The sequence below is a fragment of the Saimiri boliviensis genome, chromosome 1, assembly GCF_048565385.1.
Source record: "Saimiri boliviensis isolate mSaiBol1 chromosome 1, mSaiBol1.pri, whole genome shotgun sequence".
In the NCBI taxonomy this organism is placed as follows: Eukaryota; Metazoa; Chordata; class Mammalia; order Primates; family Cebidae; genus Saimiri; species Saimiri boliviensis.
In genome coordinates this window covers 158,803,803-158,824,230 of record NC_133449.1, presented here as the reverse complement: position 1 = coordinate 158,824,230, position 20,428 = coordinate 158,803,803, and the positions used below count along the sequence as shown (strand labels likewise).

The 20,428-nt window shown below is 43.2% G+C and overlaps 1 protein-coding gene across 2 annotated transcripts in view; it reads right to left on the bottom strand.

Annotated features, from left to right (window-relative positions):
• The window catches only part of SLC36A2 (solute carrier family 36 member 2), a 35,946-nt gene extending 16,510 nt beyond the window's left edge, over window positions 1-19,436 (bottom strand). For both annotated transcript variants that reach the window (XR_012512008.1, XM_039468620.2), the window contains exons 1-7: window positions 19,169-19,436; window positions 15,361-15,451; window positions 14,697-14,785; window positions 14,074-14,169; window positions 10,404-10,488; window positions 5,974-6,192; window positions 3,218-3,316 (exon numbers count right to left, since the gene is read on the bottom strand). Coding sequence is in view for 1 of the 2 variants with exons in the window: in XM_039468620.2 (XP_039324554.1) it covers window positions 3,218-3,316; window positions 5,974-6,192; window positions 10,404-10,488; window positions 14,074-14,169; window positions 14,697-14,785; window positions 15,361-15,451; window positions 19,169-19,332 (843 nt within the window). In the remaining variant the exon portion in view is untranslated. The remainder of the gene's footprint in view (window positions 1-3,217; window positions 3,317-5,973; window positions 6,193-10,403; window positions 10,489-14,073; window positions 14,170-14,696; window positions 14,786-15,360; window positions 15,452-19,168) is intronic.
• Window positions 19,437-20,428: the final 992 nt, after the last annotated feature.

Here is a 20,428-nt window from a genome sequence, read left to right as displayed (position 1 = left end):
ATTCCGATGGAGAAGAAAAAGAGATTGGTGAAGAAAAAAAAAATCGAAAAAATAATGGCTGAAAACTTCCCAAATTACGTAAAAGACAAACATTTACAGATTCAAGAGATCCCAAAGCGGACAAACTCAAAGAAACTATATTAAATATAATACAGTATAACTGCTGATTTAAAACTACTTTTTAAAATTATGAAAGCAACTAGAGAAAAATACATAGGAGAATAATGATTCAGACATTTGCAGATTTTTCATCGGAAACCACTGAGGGCAAAACGAAAGGAAATCACATATTCAAAATGATGAAAAAAAAAAAAAAGAATTGTTCACCTAGAATTCCGTATCGTGCAAAAATATCCTCTAGGAATAAAGGCAAAAACAATCTCAGATCAAGAAAATGAAGATAATGCGTCACTAGCAGACCTGCTCTGAAAGAAATGCTAATGAAGGTTCTTCATGCTGAAGGGAAATGATTCCAGAAGGAAATGGGATTTCAGGAGTAAAGAAAGAGCAACAAAAATGGTAAATATCTGAGTAGATATAATGGCCTATTTTTTCTCCTAGTAAGTTTATTACAAGGGCTATGTATGACTATTGAAAGCAAAAATGATAACATTGTTGGTGTTTCAGTGTATTTAGATACATACGGCCATACAACATAAGGGGGGAAGTGCCCTATATGATTGTAAAATTTTGACAGTTTACCAGCAATGATAAAATATTAACTCAAAGTAAACTGTGAAAATGTATATTATAATCCCTAAACTACTAAAAGTATTATGGAAAAAGACATAATCGAAAAGTCAATAGGTCAATTAAAGTGTCTAAGTCGAATACTATAGAACTGTAATAGTCAAATCTGTGTGGTTCTGGTGTAATGGTAGACATACAGACCAATGGAATAGAATTGAGAGTATAGAAATAAACCCTTACATTGATGGTCAATTGATTTTTGACAAGTGTGTCAAAACTATACAACATGGAAAGAATAGTCTTGTCAACAAATTGTGCTGGGACAACTGGATAACCACATGCAACAACATGAAGTTTGACTCTTACCTCATGCCACATACAAAAATTAACTCAAAATGGATTAAAGACCTACATATAAGAGTGAAAACCATAAAACCCTTAGAAGAAAACTCTGAGGTAAATCTCCATGACCTTTGATTTCTTTTTCTTTTTTTCTTTTCTTTTTTTATTTTTATTTTTATTTTTATTTTTATTTTTATTTTTATTTTTATTTTTGAGGCAGGGTCTTGCTCTGTCACCTAGGCTGGAGTGCAATGATGCAATCATAGTTCACTGCAACCTTGAACTCCTGGGCTCAAGTGATTCTCCCGCCTTGGCTTCCTGAGTAGCTGGGACTACAGGTTTGTACCTCCACACCCAGCTAATTTTAAAATTTTTTTTGTGCAGAGACAGGGTTTCTGTATGTTGCCCAGGCTAGTCTTAAAGTCTTGCCCTCAAGTGATCCTTCTGCCTCAGCCTCCTAATGCTCTGGATTAAAGGTGTGAGCCACCACATCTAGCCATGACCCTACATTTTGCAGTAGATTCTTAGACATAACACAAAAAGCATAAGCAGAAAGAAAGAGGATGAATTGGACTTCATCAAAATTAAAAATTTTTGTATATCACAGTTCACTATCAAGAAAGTCAGAAGGCAGGCATGATGAACTATGGTCGTGCAACTATAATCCCAGCTACCTGGGAGGCTGAGGCAGGTGGATCACTTGAGCCTAGGGACTAAAAGCCAGCTTGGGCAACATAGCAAGATCTCATCTCATTTTTTTTTTTTTTTGAAACACAGTCTCTCTCTGTTACCCAAGCTGGAGGGCAGTGACCTGATCTTAGCTCACTGCAACCTCCACCTTGTGGGTTCAAGAAATTCTCCTGCCTCAGCCTGCTGAGAAGCTGGGATTACAGGTGCATGCCATCATGCCTGGCTAATTTTTGTATTTTTAGTAGACATGGGGTTTCACCATGTTAGCCAGGCTGGTCACGAACTCCTGACCTCAAGTGATCTGCCTGTCTCAGCCTACCAAAATGCTGGGATTACAGGTGTGAGCCATTGCACTCAGCCCCATCTCATTTTTTAATAAGAAAAAATGTAAAAGAAAAAAAGGAGAAAAGACAAGCATAAGAAAAAATATTTGCAAATCATTCTTCTGATAAGGATTTAGTATCCAGAATATATAAAGAACTCTTAAAACTCCACAATAAAAAGACAAACAACCTAACTAAAAATAAGCAAAGGACTTGACTAGACATTTCACCAAAGAAGATGTAAAAATTGCCAACGAGCAAATGAAAAGATGTTCAATGTCAAAAACCTGTACACAAATGCTTACAGCAGTATCATGCATGATTGTCAAAAACTAGAAACAACCCAAATGTCCTTTGACAGGTGCGTTGATAAGCTGTGGTACTGCCCAGACAGTAGACGCTCTGCAATAGAAAGCAAGGTGTTATTGATGTGTCCAAAAGCATGGATGAATTTAAAATGCATTAGGCTAAGTGAAAGAAGCCAGTCTCAGAATCTCGTACATACTGTGTGATCCCATATAGGTGACTTTTTGGAAAAGAGAAGACGGTACAGGCAGAGAACAGAAGGTGGTTGTGAAGGGTTAGTGGTAGGTAGGGAAGCTGACTACAAAGGACCGGCATGAGGGACTTTTTGTAGTAAAGACTTGTTCTGAATCCTGATTTTGGTGCTTATTCCTCTACGTGTTTCTCTAAACTTACAGGAATGTACACCAAAAAAGTGAATGTTACTGTATGTACAATAAAAGTAAATTTAAAAAATATATAAATAGCACTACCCTTCCACAAGTATGAAAGTAGAGGCTATAGACTGTAAATACACAGAACTTTCCAGGTTAAAACTCCATTATGTTTAATCCAATCCTTTAAACTGGACACCATGGTTCATCTTGCTTTTAAAAGATTAGGAAACTCATGTTGACAGGAGGATAAATGTTTACTAGGAATATGGGGACAAAAATAAAACTGTCTCCTGACGGCTTCTCTGTTGTAAACAACTTTTCTCCTGCTGGTGACAAGTGTCCCAAGTGAGGCCAGAGGTTACTTTCTCCCATGGGCATTTTCTAGCAGGCCCAAAACATGGTCAGTGGGACACAGAAACCCAGAGCTCACAGTTCCTTTCCAGAAGGTCACTCACAGCACCAGGGATAAGGCCACCCCAATTCAAACCTTACCACACCAATGCTTTCAAAAGAAAAAATGGCTGTTCCGAAGAAGAGAGGGTAGGTCTTCCAGCTTGCTACCAGTGGCAACCGACTGGGGTCTGGGATTTCCTAAAGGAGAGAGAAACGCTGTGAGACAATCACTTGCAAAGCACATTTCAGCTCCTTTAAGAGAAGGGTACTCTAAAATGAGACCTGAATTTTTAAAAATGGAATTATCAAGAAGTTTAGAAAATTTCAAAGGGTTGTAGGTCATGATCAAAGTTGATTTTAACTCTGCACAACACCAAAGAGCCAGAGGACAGTATTGTCGAAGTACTGAAGGATTAGCCTCTCATGGAGGGAGTTTGGTTTATCAAAAACCTCCAAAAGGGTCAGGCGCGGAGGCTCACGATTTTAAGCCCAACACTTTGGGAGGCTAAGGCGGGCGAATCACAAGGTCAGGAATTAGAGACCAGCCTGGCCAACATGGTGAAACCCTGACTCTACTAAAAATACAAAAATCAGATGAGTGTGGTGGTGCATGCCTTTAATTCCAGCTACTTGGGAGGTTGAGGCAGGAGAATCACTTGAACCCAGAAGGCGGAGGTTGCAGTGAGCTGAGGTTGTGCCACTGCACTCCAGCCTGGGTAAAAGAGCAAAACTCCATCTCAAAAAACAAACAAGCAAAAAACCTTCAAAAGAAAACCTTACATACCGCAGATTACTGCCAACCTAATGCGCTCATTAACTGTCCTTTGAATGGACAAGGGTCATAGGTGTTGGAAATTACTGTGACTGCAGTCATAGTAATAATCTAGGAAGCCAAAGTAATGAGTTAAATGTGAAAGACCCCTTTTCTTCTCTAATGAGCTGTAAACTGAAGGGGAGAAGACTGTGTAGAATAAATATTCTATGTACCTTGTGACCCAGAATGTGAAAATGACTACAAAACCATTTTTCTAATTGGGCAATCTTTGGAATTGTCCAAAAATGTATCAAAGGTAGCTATCTCATTAGGAAATTTAATTTCATAGAATTCATCAATATCTTCTAAGGAATATAAGATTGATCTGCAGTTATTCTAAAATGTTTGACTATTATTTTTACTGAATTTCACAGACAACGTAACTTTTTTTCTCTTTTGGCTTCTTAAAAAGAAGAACATCTGGAAGTTAGTAAATATGCCAAGAGACTTCTGAGACTTAGCTTTCTATGTAGTGTTGTCCATTATAAAAGAATTAGGTTGAGCACAGTGGCTCACGCCTGTAATCCCAGCACTTTGGCGGGCCAAGGGGGGAGATCACTTGAGGTCAGGAGTTCGAGACCAGCCTGGACAACATGGTAAAACCCCATCTATACTAAAAACACAAAAATTAGCTGGATATGGTTGCTGGTGCCTGTAGTCTCAGCTACGCAGGAGGCTGAGGCAGGAGAATCACTTGAACCTGGAGGCAGAGCTGCAGTGAGCCAAGATCGTACCACTGCACTCGAGCCTGGGTGACAGATTGAGATTCCATCTCAAATAAATAAATAAAAATTAGAAAGGATAGCAAATTAGGAAACAGAGAAAATCAATATCCATAATTCAACCTCAAAGACATCATAACTAACATTATAATAGATTTGCTTACAGTTTTGTTTGTTTGGCTTTTTTTTTTTTTTTTTTTTTTTTTTGAGATGGAGTTTCGCTCTTGTTACCCAGGCTGGAGTGCAATGGTGCGATCTCGGCTCACCACAACCTCTGCCTCCTGGGTTCAGGCAATTCTCCTGCCTCAGCCTCCTGAGTAGCTGAGATTACAAGCACGCGCCACCATGCCCAGCTAATTTTTTATGTTTTTAGTAGAGACAGGGTTTCACCATGTTGACCAGGATGGTCTCGATCTCTTGACCTCGTGATCCACCCGCCTCGGCCTCCCAAAGTGCTGGGATTACAGGCTTGAGCCACTGCGCCGGCCTTTTTTTTTTTTTTTTTTTAAAGTAACAAGACACTTATTGAAAGCTTATGGTTTTTGAGACTCTACATATACCTCTGTGACTAAATATTAGATTTTTTTTTTCTCTTGCCTTCCTTAGGGGTAATACCGGGTACCTGAAATTGTAGCCTATGAGTAATTCAATAAGTTTTAGCTGTAGTACAGGAACCTCTTTTCACCTGCCTTTTGCTGCCAGCCAACCATTATAGGAATGGTCTATAGTTCACCAACCAAGATGTTTTCCTTGCAAGCACACTAAAAAAAAAAAAAAAAAAAAAAAGCCAGAATTTGACATAAAAGTAGGTATTTAAGGCCGGTTGTGGTGGTTCACGCCTGTAATCCCAGCACTTTGGGAGGCCAAGGCAGGTGGATCACAAGGTGAAGAGATCAAGACCATCCTGGCCAACATGGTGAAACCCTGTCTCTACTAAAAATACAAAAATTAGCTGGGCATTTGACACGCGCCTGTAGTCCCAGCTACTTGGGAGGCTGAGATGAAAGAATCGCTTGAACCTGGAAGGCGGAGGTTGCAGTGAGCCGAAACTGCGCTACTGTGCTCCATCCTGGCAACAGAGCAAGACTCCATCTCAAAAAAAAAAAAAGTAGGTATGTAGAGAAAGAACATGAACAAGGAGACAACCAGAAGAATGGCACTGCACAGAGACATCTTTGTAGAAGAAATGCTACAGTGAGGTGTGTGTCTCTCATAACGCTCTTACCACCTACTGGGTTGGCTCCAGGTATCTAAAGCTCAGTCTGTCTGATACGAAAACCCTGCCCAGTGGAGTGGGCAGCTGTGTGGTGTGTACTCACCTGGCTGATGTACTGGGTGATGATGACCAAGCTGACCAGCATGCTGATGTTGGCCAGCATGGAGAAGATGGTCAAGATCCTGAGGTTCCGGATGAGGACCAACAGTACCAGGAAGGGCAGGAAGGAGAGCATGTAGAGTCGTGAGTCCATGGTGGGGGTCAGAATCACGGTCTCATTGGAATGACAGTTGTTGGTTGTGCTATTAACAGCTTCCACTACCTGAGGAAGGAATGGGAGAAACAAGAGGGGGAGATGATGACTCTTCTAGCCTCATGGTTGGCTCAGTGCCTTGCCCCTAATTGAACTCCCTCACAACCAATTGAAGTATCTCATGGTACCAAGTCTCACGGTGAGTTAGGGTGAATTTAGAACTCATTCTAAACCCTCTGCACCATACCACCTCAGAAAAGGCTGTACAGGCTGGTCGCAGTGGCTCACACTTCTAATCCCAGCACTTTGGGAGACCGAGATGGGTGGATCATTTGAGATCAGAAGTTCGAGACTAGCCTGGCCAACATGGTGAAACCCTATCTCTACTAAAATACAAAAATGAGCCAGGCGTGGTGGCGAATGCCTGTAATCCCAGCTACTCAGGAGGCTGAGGCACGAGAATTGCTTTAACCTGGGAGGTAGAGGTTGCAGTGAGCTGAGATCATGCCACCACACTCACGGCTGGGCAACAGAGTGAGGTCCTGTATATGTGTGTGTGTGTGTGTGCATATATATATATATATATATACACACACATATACACATATACATATATATTGTATATGTATATACATATATTATATATAATATATACACATACATAGTATATGTATGCATACACATATATGTTATATATAAATATAATAACAGATGTTTTATACATTATAAATATATATAACATATATAATAATATATACATAATATATGTTATATATATAAAGTGGTTCTTGCTTTAACATGGGAGGTAGAGGTATAAAATATACATATATATATACTATGTGTATATATATGTGTGTGTATATATATAATTATAATGTATATATTACATATACATATACATATAAAAGGTTGTACAAATAGTTAAAAATAAATGTAATATAAAATAAATAACTGGATTCACAGTGGCTATTTGTTAGCTTTTGGCAACTAGTATCCGTTTCTCCTGACAGCAGTTTGATTTTAGTGAGTTCTCTCTTGTCACTGAATGCAGCACTGGAGGACTGTAAATCACAGTATGGCAGAGCTAGGGGACTGGCCTTGAACTCAAGCTGGGGCAGGCAGATCCTCTTCCAGGAATCTGAGTGTCAATCTAAGCCTAGGCACCTGAGGACGGACTAGGAAAGGGCAAAGATTAACAGTGGATTCCTGAGAAGGCTGCTCATGCTGCTCATTAGTTCTACCATCCACATCCTCCTCGCTACCCTGGCTCTTGTTCTTCCCTCAGAACTGCTTTTTAATTTAGTGAAAGGTAATATCCTCCCATAAAACTTATTTTCTGCTTAAATTCCCCCAGAATCTGTTTCTTTTGTGATAACCTAAAAACATCATCATTTACTGATTCCTAATTGACACATACACTTAACTGACTCCTAATTGGCAGAATACTGGCATTTTAAATAAGAAAACTCTTTCTTGTGTGGATTGGACCATTCATTGCAGAAGATTTAGTAGCCCTGAACCCCATGCAATAAAAGCCATGAGATCCCCAATCACTGTGATAAACAAGAAACCATCCCCCAGCCCCCACACAATATAAACACCCCTTGTAAAGTCAGTAGGTAGGTGAATGCCACCACCCTCCATTTAAAGTCAGCATGACCTAAGTGATACAGTCTTATTGGACAAACAATACAAACCACTGCAGAACAATTAGGAACTAGAATTTAGCAGGAGAGAAACATAAATGCATTGATAATCTCAGTACCAAGATGCTAACATCTTAGGAGATATTCATCTATATATTTTCTATACAATGTCGCAAATCACATGTATTATACATATTCTTCTTATTTTATAAGACTTCAGTCATAGCGTTCACTCTTTTCTTTTGTTAAACATCCCTTGCATTTAACAATACACTGTGGATACACAAATGAATCACGTAAGTGTTATTTTATTCTGATTCCTTACTACAATAGGAAAAATAACTGGAACATTAGCCAGGCCCTCCATAAATGGGCACTATCAAACTTTCAAGGTTTCTTCTTCTTCCATGACCTACTCTTTTTCCTGTAGCCAATTATATTGCGTCTCCTAGGCAAGTCCCATAAGTTCCTGCCTCCAGGTTTTCACTGATTTCTTCTCTCACCTTGGCTGCCACCACTTTTTCTCCAACCTGTCAATACCCAGTTCAGATGCACCACCCCCCTGGAGGACACTTTCCCTGCTCCAGTGATCTCTGCAATGTAGTTGGCACCCTGACCTCATGTTGTTGTTGTTAGTGGTATCCTGGCCTGGCACCAAAATATCATATTGATATTTAACTTACCAGGTTTTAGAACACACCCTACTTGGCCTATAAACTCCTTGTTACAGTGTCTGCCTTGATAATAATGCAGATGATACATAAATGTAGATAGTAATAAATGCAGATGATAAGTATAGGTCTGTATGTGTCAGATTGCTTTCTAAAGAGAAATCTGACAATATCTTAAGAACCTTCAAAACAATCAAACTCTTTGACTCAGTAATTTTACTTTAAGAGACATTCAGGAAATGAAGTGCACAAAGACCTTTGTGCCAACAGATTATAGCAGAGAAACAAAGGAAAAATCAGGGAAATGTTCAGCAATAGAAGATTGATGAGGTTATGATCAATCCGTGTGATGGAATATTATGAAACTATTGAAAATTACATGACAAAACGGAAGGATATTGCAAAATGCTTACCAGTTAAGGTTACATTCAATCATAACCATGAATAGTTGGATTAAGAATAATTTTATTTTGTTTTGTTTTGTTTGCAGAAATACAACATAGGTTTAAGAACTTGAGCTTTGGTGCCAGAAGGCCTGAGTTTTTCTTTGTTTGTTTGATTTCTGTTTTGTTTTGTTTTTGAGATGGAGTCTTGCTTTGTTGCCTGAGCTGAAGTGCAATGGAGCAATCTCAGCTCTCTGCAACCTCCACCTCCTGGGTTGAAGCAATTCTGCCTCAGTCTCCTGAGTAGCTGGGATTACAGATGCGTGCCACCATGCCTGGCTAATTTTTGTATTTTTAGTAGAGATGGGGTTTCACTATGTTGGCCAGGCTGGTCTTGAACTCCTTACCTAGTAATCTGCCAGCCTTGGCCTCCCAAAGTGCTGGGATCACAGCTGTGAGCCACCATGCCCAGCCAGGCCTGAGTTTTTAACTCTGGCTCTGTAACCTTACATACATTATAGAGTTTATCATCTCAGTTTTCTCATCTGTGAAATGGGAATAACCGCAGTACCTACCCTAATAAAGTCATGGAGACAATTAAATGAAGGAAAACATGTAAATTGCTCAGCACTGTACCTGACATAATAGAAGCTAACTGAATGCTTACTATTTTTTTCTTCTAACTAGTTTACATTTTTGAATTTCTGGTATTACTACTATAAGTGGAAAAAGAGGCCTAAAGCATAGTTTTCTTTATAAACTTATGGATTAAAAATGGCCTCTGCTATTACTCATATTATTTTACTTAAATTGCTGTAAGATAAATTCTAGGTTAGATCAGAAAGACTTCCTAGGGACAACGACTATTAAACCACAGATTAAGTTGCTAAAGGTGGATATATACGACCCAAGGCTGCACGTGGTGGCTCATGCCTATAATCCCAGCTCTTTGGAAGATAGTGGGAAGATCACCTGAGCCCTGGAGACCAGCCTCAGGTGGAGACCAGCCTGGGAAACATTGCAAGTCCTCAGCTCTAAAAATAATAAAAAAAAATTAGCCAGACACAGTGGCACAAGCTTGTGGTCCCATCTACTTGGGAGGCTGAGGTGGGAGAATCACTTGGGCCTGGGAGTTTGAGGCTGCAGTGAGCTGTGATCTCACCACTGCACTCTAGCCTGGGGGACAGCACAATGTCCTGTCTCAAAAAAAAAAAAAAAAAAAAAAGATGACCCAAAGCAGATTAGGAATCATCAAATACCCCTATCTATTTTAGAAGCAGCAAGAATAATTAAGCTTCCAGGCAGGAGGACTGACAAAACCCAAGGGTCTTTCCAGCTCAGTAGAGATCAACTCTGAGGACGGGTCTAAGATGTTGGACAAAGGGTACTGTGGCAAAAGTAACTACACAGAAATCTGCAGCTATGTGAACTAGGGGAGGCAAGTTTAACGACTTTGTAGTTTAACTTCCTTTTTTTGTATCGATGAGGACCCAGAGAGAAGAAGCAGTTTGTTAAACAACCAGCAGTGGCATGCCCTTGACCGTATCTTTTCCCCTCCCGTTTTCTCCGGAAGATTCTACCTGTTTTAAATTATCGGCCAAAAACACAATGTACACACAGCAGAAGCCAAGTTGGGTGACAATAAGGAAGAAGCTCACGATATGCCTAGAAGGAGGAAGAGAGGGAAAAAGAAAACTTATTATAAAATAAATTAATTTGTCAGTTTCATTTCTTGCCATTCTGCCCTCTGTCCCCAGGGGTTGGTGGCCCTGTACCAGCACATTTAGCCCTTCCACCACAATCAACAAATGGGGCAAAGAAGTGAGGTAACAACAGTTCTTTTTTAAAAATAATTTTTAAACACCCTTGCACTCTCAGCTCAGTAAGTGGTAAAGTTCTTCCTGGTCACAAGCCTCCCCCGATACCTGGCTTGGTGGCGTTCCTCATCATTGATACTAATTAATGTAGGGCAGCAGGCACAATATTTTTATTAGCTACCATTCAGATTTGAAATTTTTTTCTGCCATGTGCCAGACGCCATGCTGGGCACTGAGATACATAGACAAATAACATACAGTCCCTTCTTCTTGTGGTTTATGACTAATGGACTAGGTGGACCAAAATTCTTATGATATGGCACTAAGGGCCATAGTGAAAAGGGCACTTCACCCAAATTATGGGCAGACAGGAAGCTTGATTAGAAAGCCCTATACCTAAGAGAGTCCCTTGGGAAAGGGAAGAAAGAGAGCTGGGGGAAGGAAGAGGGAGGGAGAAAGAAGGAGAGAGGAAGAAGATGAAAGAGAAGGAGAAAAGGAGGAGCAGAAGAGGAAGAAGAAGGAGGAGAAGGAGGAGGAGAAGGAAGGGGAAGAAGAGGAGGAGGAAGAAAAAGAAGAAAGAAGAAGGAGAGGCGGAGGAGGAGGAAAGGGAAGGAAGAGAGGGAAGAAGAAGAGACGTGAGGAAAAGCATCTCCACAGAGGGAGGAGGCACTTTCTCCAGCTGCCACGTGGGGAGTCCGTTAGAGGGGCAGACTGAGGGTGGGGGAAATAGATGGGAGATTATTAATGGAAGTGAAAGCTGGCAGCAGCCTGGACAGATATATGACCATTCAGATGAAATAACGAAGCACTTCAAGACGGAATAGGGATCTATAATGTACACAACATGGTCATTCCCCACATCTTGGGGGAAAAGGGAAAGGAGAGAGTCTAAGGTGATTTACAGACTTTTGGCTTGGACAGCAAAATGAACTGGGAGACTCAGAAGAAAGAAGTTTTAGGAGAAGGGGAAGAAATGACAAATTCAGAATCTGAATCACTGAGCTTGAGGTTTCTATAGGAGACATTTGGGACACAACTAGATATTAGGGTCTGGAACTGTTGAGTTGCAGCAGTGGATAAAGCCTTGCAAAGGCAGAGCACTGTGAGAAAGTGTGCAGCATGAGAAGAGAAGGCAGTGTTCGAACTCTGGAGAACACTGACATTTAATAGAAACAAAAAAGGCTATAGCAAAGGCAACGGAGTGGCTAGAAAGATAGGAGGGAAACCAGCAGGAAAGAGGTTTGATAGTAGCCAAGTGGGGAGAGAATGTTGAAAGAAAACAGTCAGCTGTACCCGTTACTGCTGAAAGGTTCTCTAGGGCAAAAAAGATGCAACCAAAAGGTCTTTTAGGACATTGCTTGAAAGAACTTCGGTAGAATGATAAGGACAGCAAAGCCAGGTGGTCCGTGAAAGAGGTGTGGATGGGATGTAAGGCAATGAAGTCAGAGTGCTCCGGTGTTGATGGCACCCATTTGCTCGTTACTGTACATCCATCGTCTAAAGCACTTTGTGACACATTGTGGTATTTAGTAGACATTTGTTGAATAATATATTGAATGTAAGATGGGATGATAGCTACAATGGTAAGGTTCACGAAGTTTTATTATTTTATTGTTTGCTTTATTATTTTTAAGATGGAGATACATGAACACATTAAACGCTGAGAGGAAGAGCCCATACTAAAGGAATTCCAGCTACAGGAGAGGCAGTAATTCGTAAAATAAGGTCTCTAAATGGAGCAGGGAAATCTTCTTTATATGTCCAACAATGAGTAGAAGGATTTGAGGGTCTGCAACAGGCAAGTCTCTTTTTGGGTCACACAATTGGGAAAATGCTGGTCATTATCCAGTAGCCTTCCTTGTCTGTTTACAGACTGAAGTTATGGATTACTCTTGTGAGTATGGGCATTGAGTGAAGGGTGGTGCCAGGCCCATGATACTACACAGACTACCTGCCACGGCCAGGGGCACACTGTGAATACTGCAGCAGTTTAGAAAACACAGTTCAAAAGAGACTTTGACAGTCTAGATGGTGCTCAACAAGAGGAGACAGGCAGGGTGGGGACAGGTCTGAAACAAAGACAAAGGAGTAGATTTAGTCCCAAGTACCAGAGGACAAAGGGTGTTGAACTGTTCTGTGTCACCCCTGAGAGCTAAAAGCTGGGGATTTTCAGGGAGGATGACTTCCTACGGCTGAACAAAGGGTTCTTAAAATCTTGGTCTTTTCCTCTGTTTTCTTCTCACTATATAACCTCTCCCTAAGAGAGCTGGCTTCAAGGCTGATGACTTCAATTCCGGATAGGTGCATGAAGATAGGCTTAAGCCCATACATCCTTCCTCGGCATCTCCACTTGAATGTGTTTCTCAGGCACCTCAAACTCAACTTGTCCAAAATAAAGTCATCAGAAATCTGAGCCAGCCTTGACTCTTCCTTGTCTCCTAATCCCAGGATCCAGCTCATAACCAAGTCAATTGTTCTTCATCCCACTGCCACCAGCTTGGTCCAGGCCACCATGGTGACCTGGCTGTTCACCGTCGACAGCCTCCTCAGAGATCTGACTCAACCTGTTCTTGGCTCCTGCTCCCTTAAAATGTTTTCCTCACAGACGCCAGACGGAACTTTAGACAATACAAATATGATGACTTCCCTGATTAAAACCCTCCGATGGCTTCCTGGATGCTTTTAAGAAATGAACCAATACAGTCTCTGTTTCAGAGGGTCAAAAATGTACCACTTGATTGCGCGCCTGGCTCTTTCTTCAGTTCCACCTCCCTGACTCTCTGCCCTTGAGCTACCTGATCTTGTTGTACCTTGAAGTTGTCACCTCTACCTTCTTGCTTCACCGGCCTTCACACCCTCTCTTCCTTCTTCCGGGCCCATCCTCCAGGGCCCTGTCCAGCTTCCCCGAGGTGATTCCTCATTCTTCAGGACTCCTTCCTACAGAATTCATCTCAACCTGTTTCATCCTAGAAAGCCCTCCTCTCCCGCAAGCCGACACACAGCTCCTAACCTGTCTGGTGGCAACCAGCACGTCTTCCCTTCTCCGTACATATCCAAGCGGCTATTACATAACCCTATTACAGGCCGTTTAGTGTCTGCCTTTCCCACAGGACTGAGGGTTCTGTGAGGGCAAAGCCTTGTTTTTCTTGGTCCCTGTGGCATTTCCAGGGCCATAACAGTAACGGGATAAATGTGGTTTAATAAAAGAGTGAATAACATTGAACCTGCATAGCAAAGGAATGAGCACCCTGTCACTGGAGAGATACAAGAAGTAGGGCTGGATCAGAGATGTTGCCAATGAACCCCTTCCATGTATAAAGTCTAACACAGAAGTGCCAAACCAACCACGTTTCCAGGGAAGAAGTCATCCCTGATGGCGACATTTTCTCCTCCTGTGTCCTACCCCACTGCAGGCAAAGCGAGAACAAGTTACCTTCCCCAGTGAGCGTGGTTCCGCAGCCAGGCGCTGGGGTTGGCCTCTAGTCCATGCATCACTGTGTCCCCATAGTCCATAAAGGGCTTGTTAAGCCTGCAGGAGAGAGTGCACAGGCAGGTTCTAAGAGACAGTTTAGTCTAAAATCACCTGGTCAAAAGCCAGGAGACAAAGAACAAAGCAGGAGCAGAAAGAACACAGGGGCAGAGATCTCAGGCTTTGACAGTCAGCAGTAATTCCTCAGTGGCTTGTTTTTTGTTTTTTTTGTGTGTGTGTGTTTTTTTTTACCTGTTAAATGAGGCGGAGACTACCCAGCAAGAGTATAATGTACACCTAGCATGGGGATGGTAGTTTTCAGATCATGATCCTCATGACAATTCTCTGCATAGTTTATGCCCAATTTCCAGAGGAGCCAACCAGGTAAGCATAACAACCTGATTGAGATCTCCTGAGGAGTCATGTAGCAGAGCCTCACCTGAGCTCCCTGCCCCTGAATGCTCTTCTCTCTTTCTTGGCCTCATTGGAGAAAACTAAGAAGTAAGCTGTTATTATGCATAGGATGTTTCTGGGCTGTCCCTGAGAACCACGTACCAAAGGGATTGACACAAGGAGGCTGTTCTCACCTCTTACAGAAACGCTGGGCACACTTGACCAAGAGGTGCATGCAGTGGCAGGCGACGAACCCCATCACCAGCAGACTGAGTGGACCCATCTGGAGGAAGGGGAGGCAGGGGGTGAGGGAGGAGAGCAGGTAATGCATTTTTCAAGAATACTGCGAGCTGGAACTGGTAGTGCAGATATCATGCTGGACTCGAAGAACTCTCTAGCAAACTGGGTTTAAAGCCCTCTTGTAGCAGCAATAGCTATTCTTTCAAATATGACCTCAAGTAGTATTACAATAAAGCACATACAGCAATTACAGTGGGGTGTACTGATGAGGGGACACAGAATCCTGACCATGTGTGCCCTTTGCGGCCCCCGAAACATCCCCAAGGAGACCTGGTGCTCTATAGAGCATATTTGGAAAACTGGGCATAGTCCAATACTTGCATTCTACAAGAGAGGAAACTAAGGTCCAGAGAGCAGGCAAATGACTTACAAGGGCAGTAAAGTCTGTGGGAGAGCCAGGACTCAAACCCAGGCTAGATGTCTAGACTCTAGCCCCGCACCGAGCTGCCTCCTGGAAAGACTGCTCCCCACAGGTTGTTAAACTGCTGGAGCCTCTCTGCTCATTTCCCTTCCACAACTGACCATAAATGAAGGCCCCACCTGTGGCACCTTTCTTACCAGGATGCCCGCATTCTTCACAGCCAGGGGTAGTCCCAGGATCCCTGTGCCCATGTTGCCTTTCACCAGGTGAACCAAGGCCTGGAACCCTCTGAAGGAGAGGAAGGGGATGTGAAGCTATGGGTATGTGGAGGTGAGAAGATCCAGCAGTCATTCCCTCGCAGTGTGCCAGCACCTGACAGGCGGGCTCCCAGCCATCTCTCAGTCCATGTGTCCTTGCCTGGCACATCTGGGTCTCCTGCAGGGTCACCAGCCATCCCAGTTTGTGTAGAGCTGTCCTGGTTTTAGCAGCAAACACTCAATCTATGCTGCAACACTTACTACATGAGACACTGTGCTAGGTGCTTTAAATGAGTATTATTTCAGTTAATCTTCTTGTCAAGGCTCTGAGGAAGATATGATTGTCATTTTGCAGGTGAAGAAACTGAGGCACAGAGATTTGTTAATGACATATCCAGGATATATAGGGGAGCAAGATCTGAGCACAGGGCTGCTTCAGAATACCTGTTCTTCACCCCACTTCTGTTGAGCTGCCTTCCAGAGATAGACCCAGACAGTGTAAGTAAAGAAACAATCCCATTTCGTAACTGAGGAAATGGAGGCTCAGAGAGGGGCAGAAACTAGCTCAATGTTATAAAACTAGTAGGAGAGACAGGCTGGAACTCAGAGAAAAGGGGAAAGGGCAGGGAGAAACAAGAAATTATTGTGACTTCTGAATAAATAGGTCAGATAACTGGGTTCCCAGATGGGGTCTGGTGGGGCATAATTATTCAGAGATTGAGCTACAGAGGGGTTTCTTTACTCGGCCCAGGGCATCAAGATTGGAGAATGCATGCTTCCCCTCCCCCAAAGAAAAATTCAGACCCTTCCTTTAAGACAGATGTGAAGGTTGGCCCAGAGGACAAGGTCTAAACCATCAGGAGAAAAAATGTTCTGGGGAGGTACCCTCTCTATTAGTGAATTACAAAACAACCTATTTCTTTCCTTTCTTTCTTTCTTTCTTTTATTTTTTTTTTTATTTTTATTTATTTTATTTTTTTTTTTTTTGAGATGGAGTGTCACTCTTGTTGCCCAAATGGAGTGCAATGGCGCTATCTCAGCTCACCGAAACCTCCGCCTTCAGGATTCAAGTGATTCTCCTGCCTCAGCCTACCAAGCAGCTGGGATTACAGGCATGGACAATCATGCCTGGCTAATTTTCTGTATTTTTAGTAGAGATGGGGTTTCACCATGTTGGTCAGGCTGGTCTCAAACTCCTGATCTCGTGATCCTCCCGCCTTGGCCTCCCAAAGTACTGGGATTGCAGGTGTGAGCCACTGTACCCGGCCAAAACAACCTATTTTTACATGTCTTTGTACCTGGACCCCTGGACCAGGTTGTCAAGGGAAGCTTGGGGTTTACTCGTGCAACTTTAGAAACCTTGGGCGGGGCTCGGTGGCTCACAGCTGTAATGCCAGCACTTTGGAAGGCCAAGATGGGAGATTGCCTAAGGTCAGGAGTTTGAGACCAGCCTGGCCAACATGGTGAAACCCTGTTTCTACTAAAAATACAAAAATTCGCTGGGTGTGGTGGGGCATGCCTGTAGTCCCAGCTACTCAGGAGGCTGAGGCAGAAGAATCGCTTGAACCCGGGAGGCGGAGTTTGCAGTAAGCAGAAATCATGGCACTGCACTCTAGCCTGGGCAACAGAGCAAGACTCTGTCTCAAAAAAAAGAAAAAAGAAACCTTGGAAATTCCCCATGAGAGCCTTCTGGTTAAGAGACTTATTCTTTGTAAAGCAGCAGAGGTACTCTGGAAGTCTCTAGGATTTGACAAACCAGGGATGAAACCTCAAGGCCACAACTTAACTAGCTGTGTCATCTTGGGCAATGTGTTCAACTTTGTTGGCCCTCTGTAAATGTCAGGAGTGATGCTATTTTTAAAAGATGCTATTTAAAAAGAATCTATGGGCAGAGGCTCAGGAAACTAGAGGGTTTAGAGCTTTATATTAAAGATCTAAACCCTGTAGCTTCCTGAGCCTCTGTCTACAGATTTGTCAAGGGTTAAAGAGAACAATCAAGGGAGAAAGTGGGTGGAGAGTCCCCACATGCCTTTCTCCCTGTGGGTGTCAACATCGCTGACTGAGCACTACACCCTACTCGCCAGGCCAGCGATGGGCTTGTTTTGCAACCAGGAGAGGGTCAGCGGGTTACTTTGGAAATTTCTAACTAAAGGACTTAGGAAATCAGAATTTAACTTTGGGCCACTCAACCAACTTGAAAACGTAGCGCGGTAAGTCATGCAAAGCACCGAACTGGGAGTCGGGAGACGTGGGTTCCAATCCAACTCCTTTCTTTGGGCAGCTTGGACTGTCATCTTGTTCACAGCAGCCAGTGTTTACAGACACTGTGTCTGGGGGATTTCTGCTCAAATCTCCCAGGAGGCGGGAACTATCATTGACAGAGGAGAAACTGGGCACAGAGAAGTTTCATCACTTGCTCAAGCTGGTAAGCAGCTAAGTGGGACTTCAAGCCCGGGTGAGCTGACCCCATAGTTGCCACACTTACACAGCCCATTATTTGGCTTCTGTCCGAGCCATGAGTTTCCCTCTAGCTCTCACTTGCTTTATTCCTTTGATCCTTAAGTTGCTGAAATTGCCACCAAACCTTGTATCAGTTCAGGACACAATAGATAGGTGCTTCCCTCAAGACCTCTGACTGAGAAAGGCCTCTGCTTAAGAGTGGCTGGCCCCAGCCTATAGACAGCTCACTTTCAGAATCGCTAATACCCAGCAACTCCCAGGACTAGCCCTGGGGCGACAGCAGAGGCAGCAGGGCCAGTCATTGTGTCTATCCCTAAATTGTCCTGCTGGATGGCTGTGGGGAGGGGCTTTGCCTGCCCCTTACAGTCCCTCCCTACAGTGCACCCCTAAAAAAAACACATCTTCCGATTTTGTTTCCGAGCACCCTCCTTTAGTTCACACAGCCACCTGTTTTTGTACAGCAGAAAACTGAGACTTGGAGAAGGAGCGGAGCCACTGAACTCAGGGGCTTCTGATTCTTTGCCTGGTGCTCTTTCTACTATGCTAGCAGTGTAAAAACTTTCTTCTTAAAGCAGCAGAACCTCTTCACCACCACGCCCCATACCTTTTTTTCCTAAGTGAACTAGTGAATCTAGTCAGGTGGTGGGTTCAGGTGTGGGGAAGGGAGCTGCAGCCTGTAGCTTGGCTTCTCTCTTTTTTATGTTTTGAAAGCCTTGTGAATAACTCCCACTCCCTACCCCCTGGAAAGTGGAAAAAACTAAAACCTTCCACAAAGTGCGCTCTTTAGTGTCATCTGCACTTCTCAATTGAAGTAGAGGCCAGGCTTACTGCAGGAAACAGGCGGAGGAGGCAATACTTAGTGGTCAGTGAGGCCACTGTGGTTTTAAGCTCAGCGTTCACCTTCTCCTCTAAGAAGTTAGGGATTCTACTTCTCTCCCCAACAGTAACATCGCTGGCCAGGAACAAAAATGTGACTTTAAGGCCAGCACTGAATTCTAGCTCCTATCCTGCCAATGACTCAGTGTGTGGCCCAGGGTAACTGAGCCTCAGTTTCCCCACCTGTACCTATTGGGGGCTGGATCACTATGTCCCTCAGGGTTTTTCTGACAGTCTTTACTCTTGCCCCTTTCTGCTCTCAGTTTGACTCTGCCTGTGACTACACCTTTTGCAACATGGGCTTCTCATCTGCACAATGGATTTAGGATCAGACACACCCACCTCAGGGTTTTTGCCAATGCAAGCTTCAGGCTGGAGAGCAGAAATAGGGATGGCAGAAAACAGCACTCACGTTATGCCTTTGGTCTTCTTCGAGCCTGGTGACTCTGAAGGACTTTCATCCAAGAATGTGGAGTCTTTGTTCTCCAACTTCTTGGCACTTTCAGGAGGCGACATAAGGTCCAGTTTGATGGCAACGGCTCCCTGGGGACCCTCGGTACTTTTTGCCACAGACATGACTGCTTAAGAAACAGGAGATCAGGGTGACAAAGAGGTCTGCTCTGGAAGGAGGGAAGCAGGAAGGTGTCTAGTGTAGGTGTACACTCCGGCCCAGTGGTGCGTGCCTGCACTGGCTCTGGCCAAGTCGGAACGAGGCCCCGCCCACCTCCCTGGAGGGCACCTCCCCCTGCCTGGAGAAGCCAGTGGAAGAAGACTCCTAGGAGGAGGAGGAGAGAAAGGAGGGATTTGGAAAAGGCATCACTCATCCTTATTGGTATTATTTAATAGTAATCATAATGATAACTATTATACTGATAATTTTCATAACAAATATCTATTAAGCACTTTCCTAAGGGATAAACAATGCTCTAAGTGTTTAATCTACATTTTCTCATTTAATCCTATCAATTAAATAAGGAGAAAAATGAGGTTTCTTGAAGTAAAGGGATCTGCCCGAAGTCAGATAGCTAGAAAGTGACAGAGTTGGGACCAAGCCCAATTTGTCAAGGTTTTCCATCAGTAACCTATTTCTGCTTCCAAGAAAATACTTAGAAATCCCTCTCCTTTTACCCATCTCAGGGTAGAGGTTTCCATATCTCACTGGCTTCACAATCTGCTGTAAGACATCCCTTCTGGGAGCTCCCCATTCTTAAATTGGAACAGAAAAAGGGATAGGCACTCACTCGTCTCTAATTGATTCTTAGCTTGTGTAAGGTTCCATGGAGTGAGTAAAGGGTGTTCTTCTGGAAATGGGGAAGAGGCTGGGATTGTATGACTCCCAGCCACATTTTGCTGGGCAAGACACTGGTACCAGGAAGTGGTGAGATCTGCCTAAGGTCACACATGACACTTTGGATAGAACTCTGCAGCTAAAGACGGTCTTGGGCGTTTCTCTAGTATCCCACTCTCTGTCATTATCTCTGCTTCAGTTCAGAACAGGCCAAAATTTCATCCTCCCTCAAAATTATAGCCTTTGACTCAAGCCATACCACTCTCTCCTCTATCATCTCATCCCCCAAACTAACATTTCTTAAGGGTTTACTACATGCCACAAGCTTTGCTTAGCTAGCGTCACTGCTAACTGGTAGCATCCAAGACACATTTGTCAGGCCCC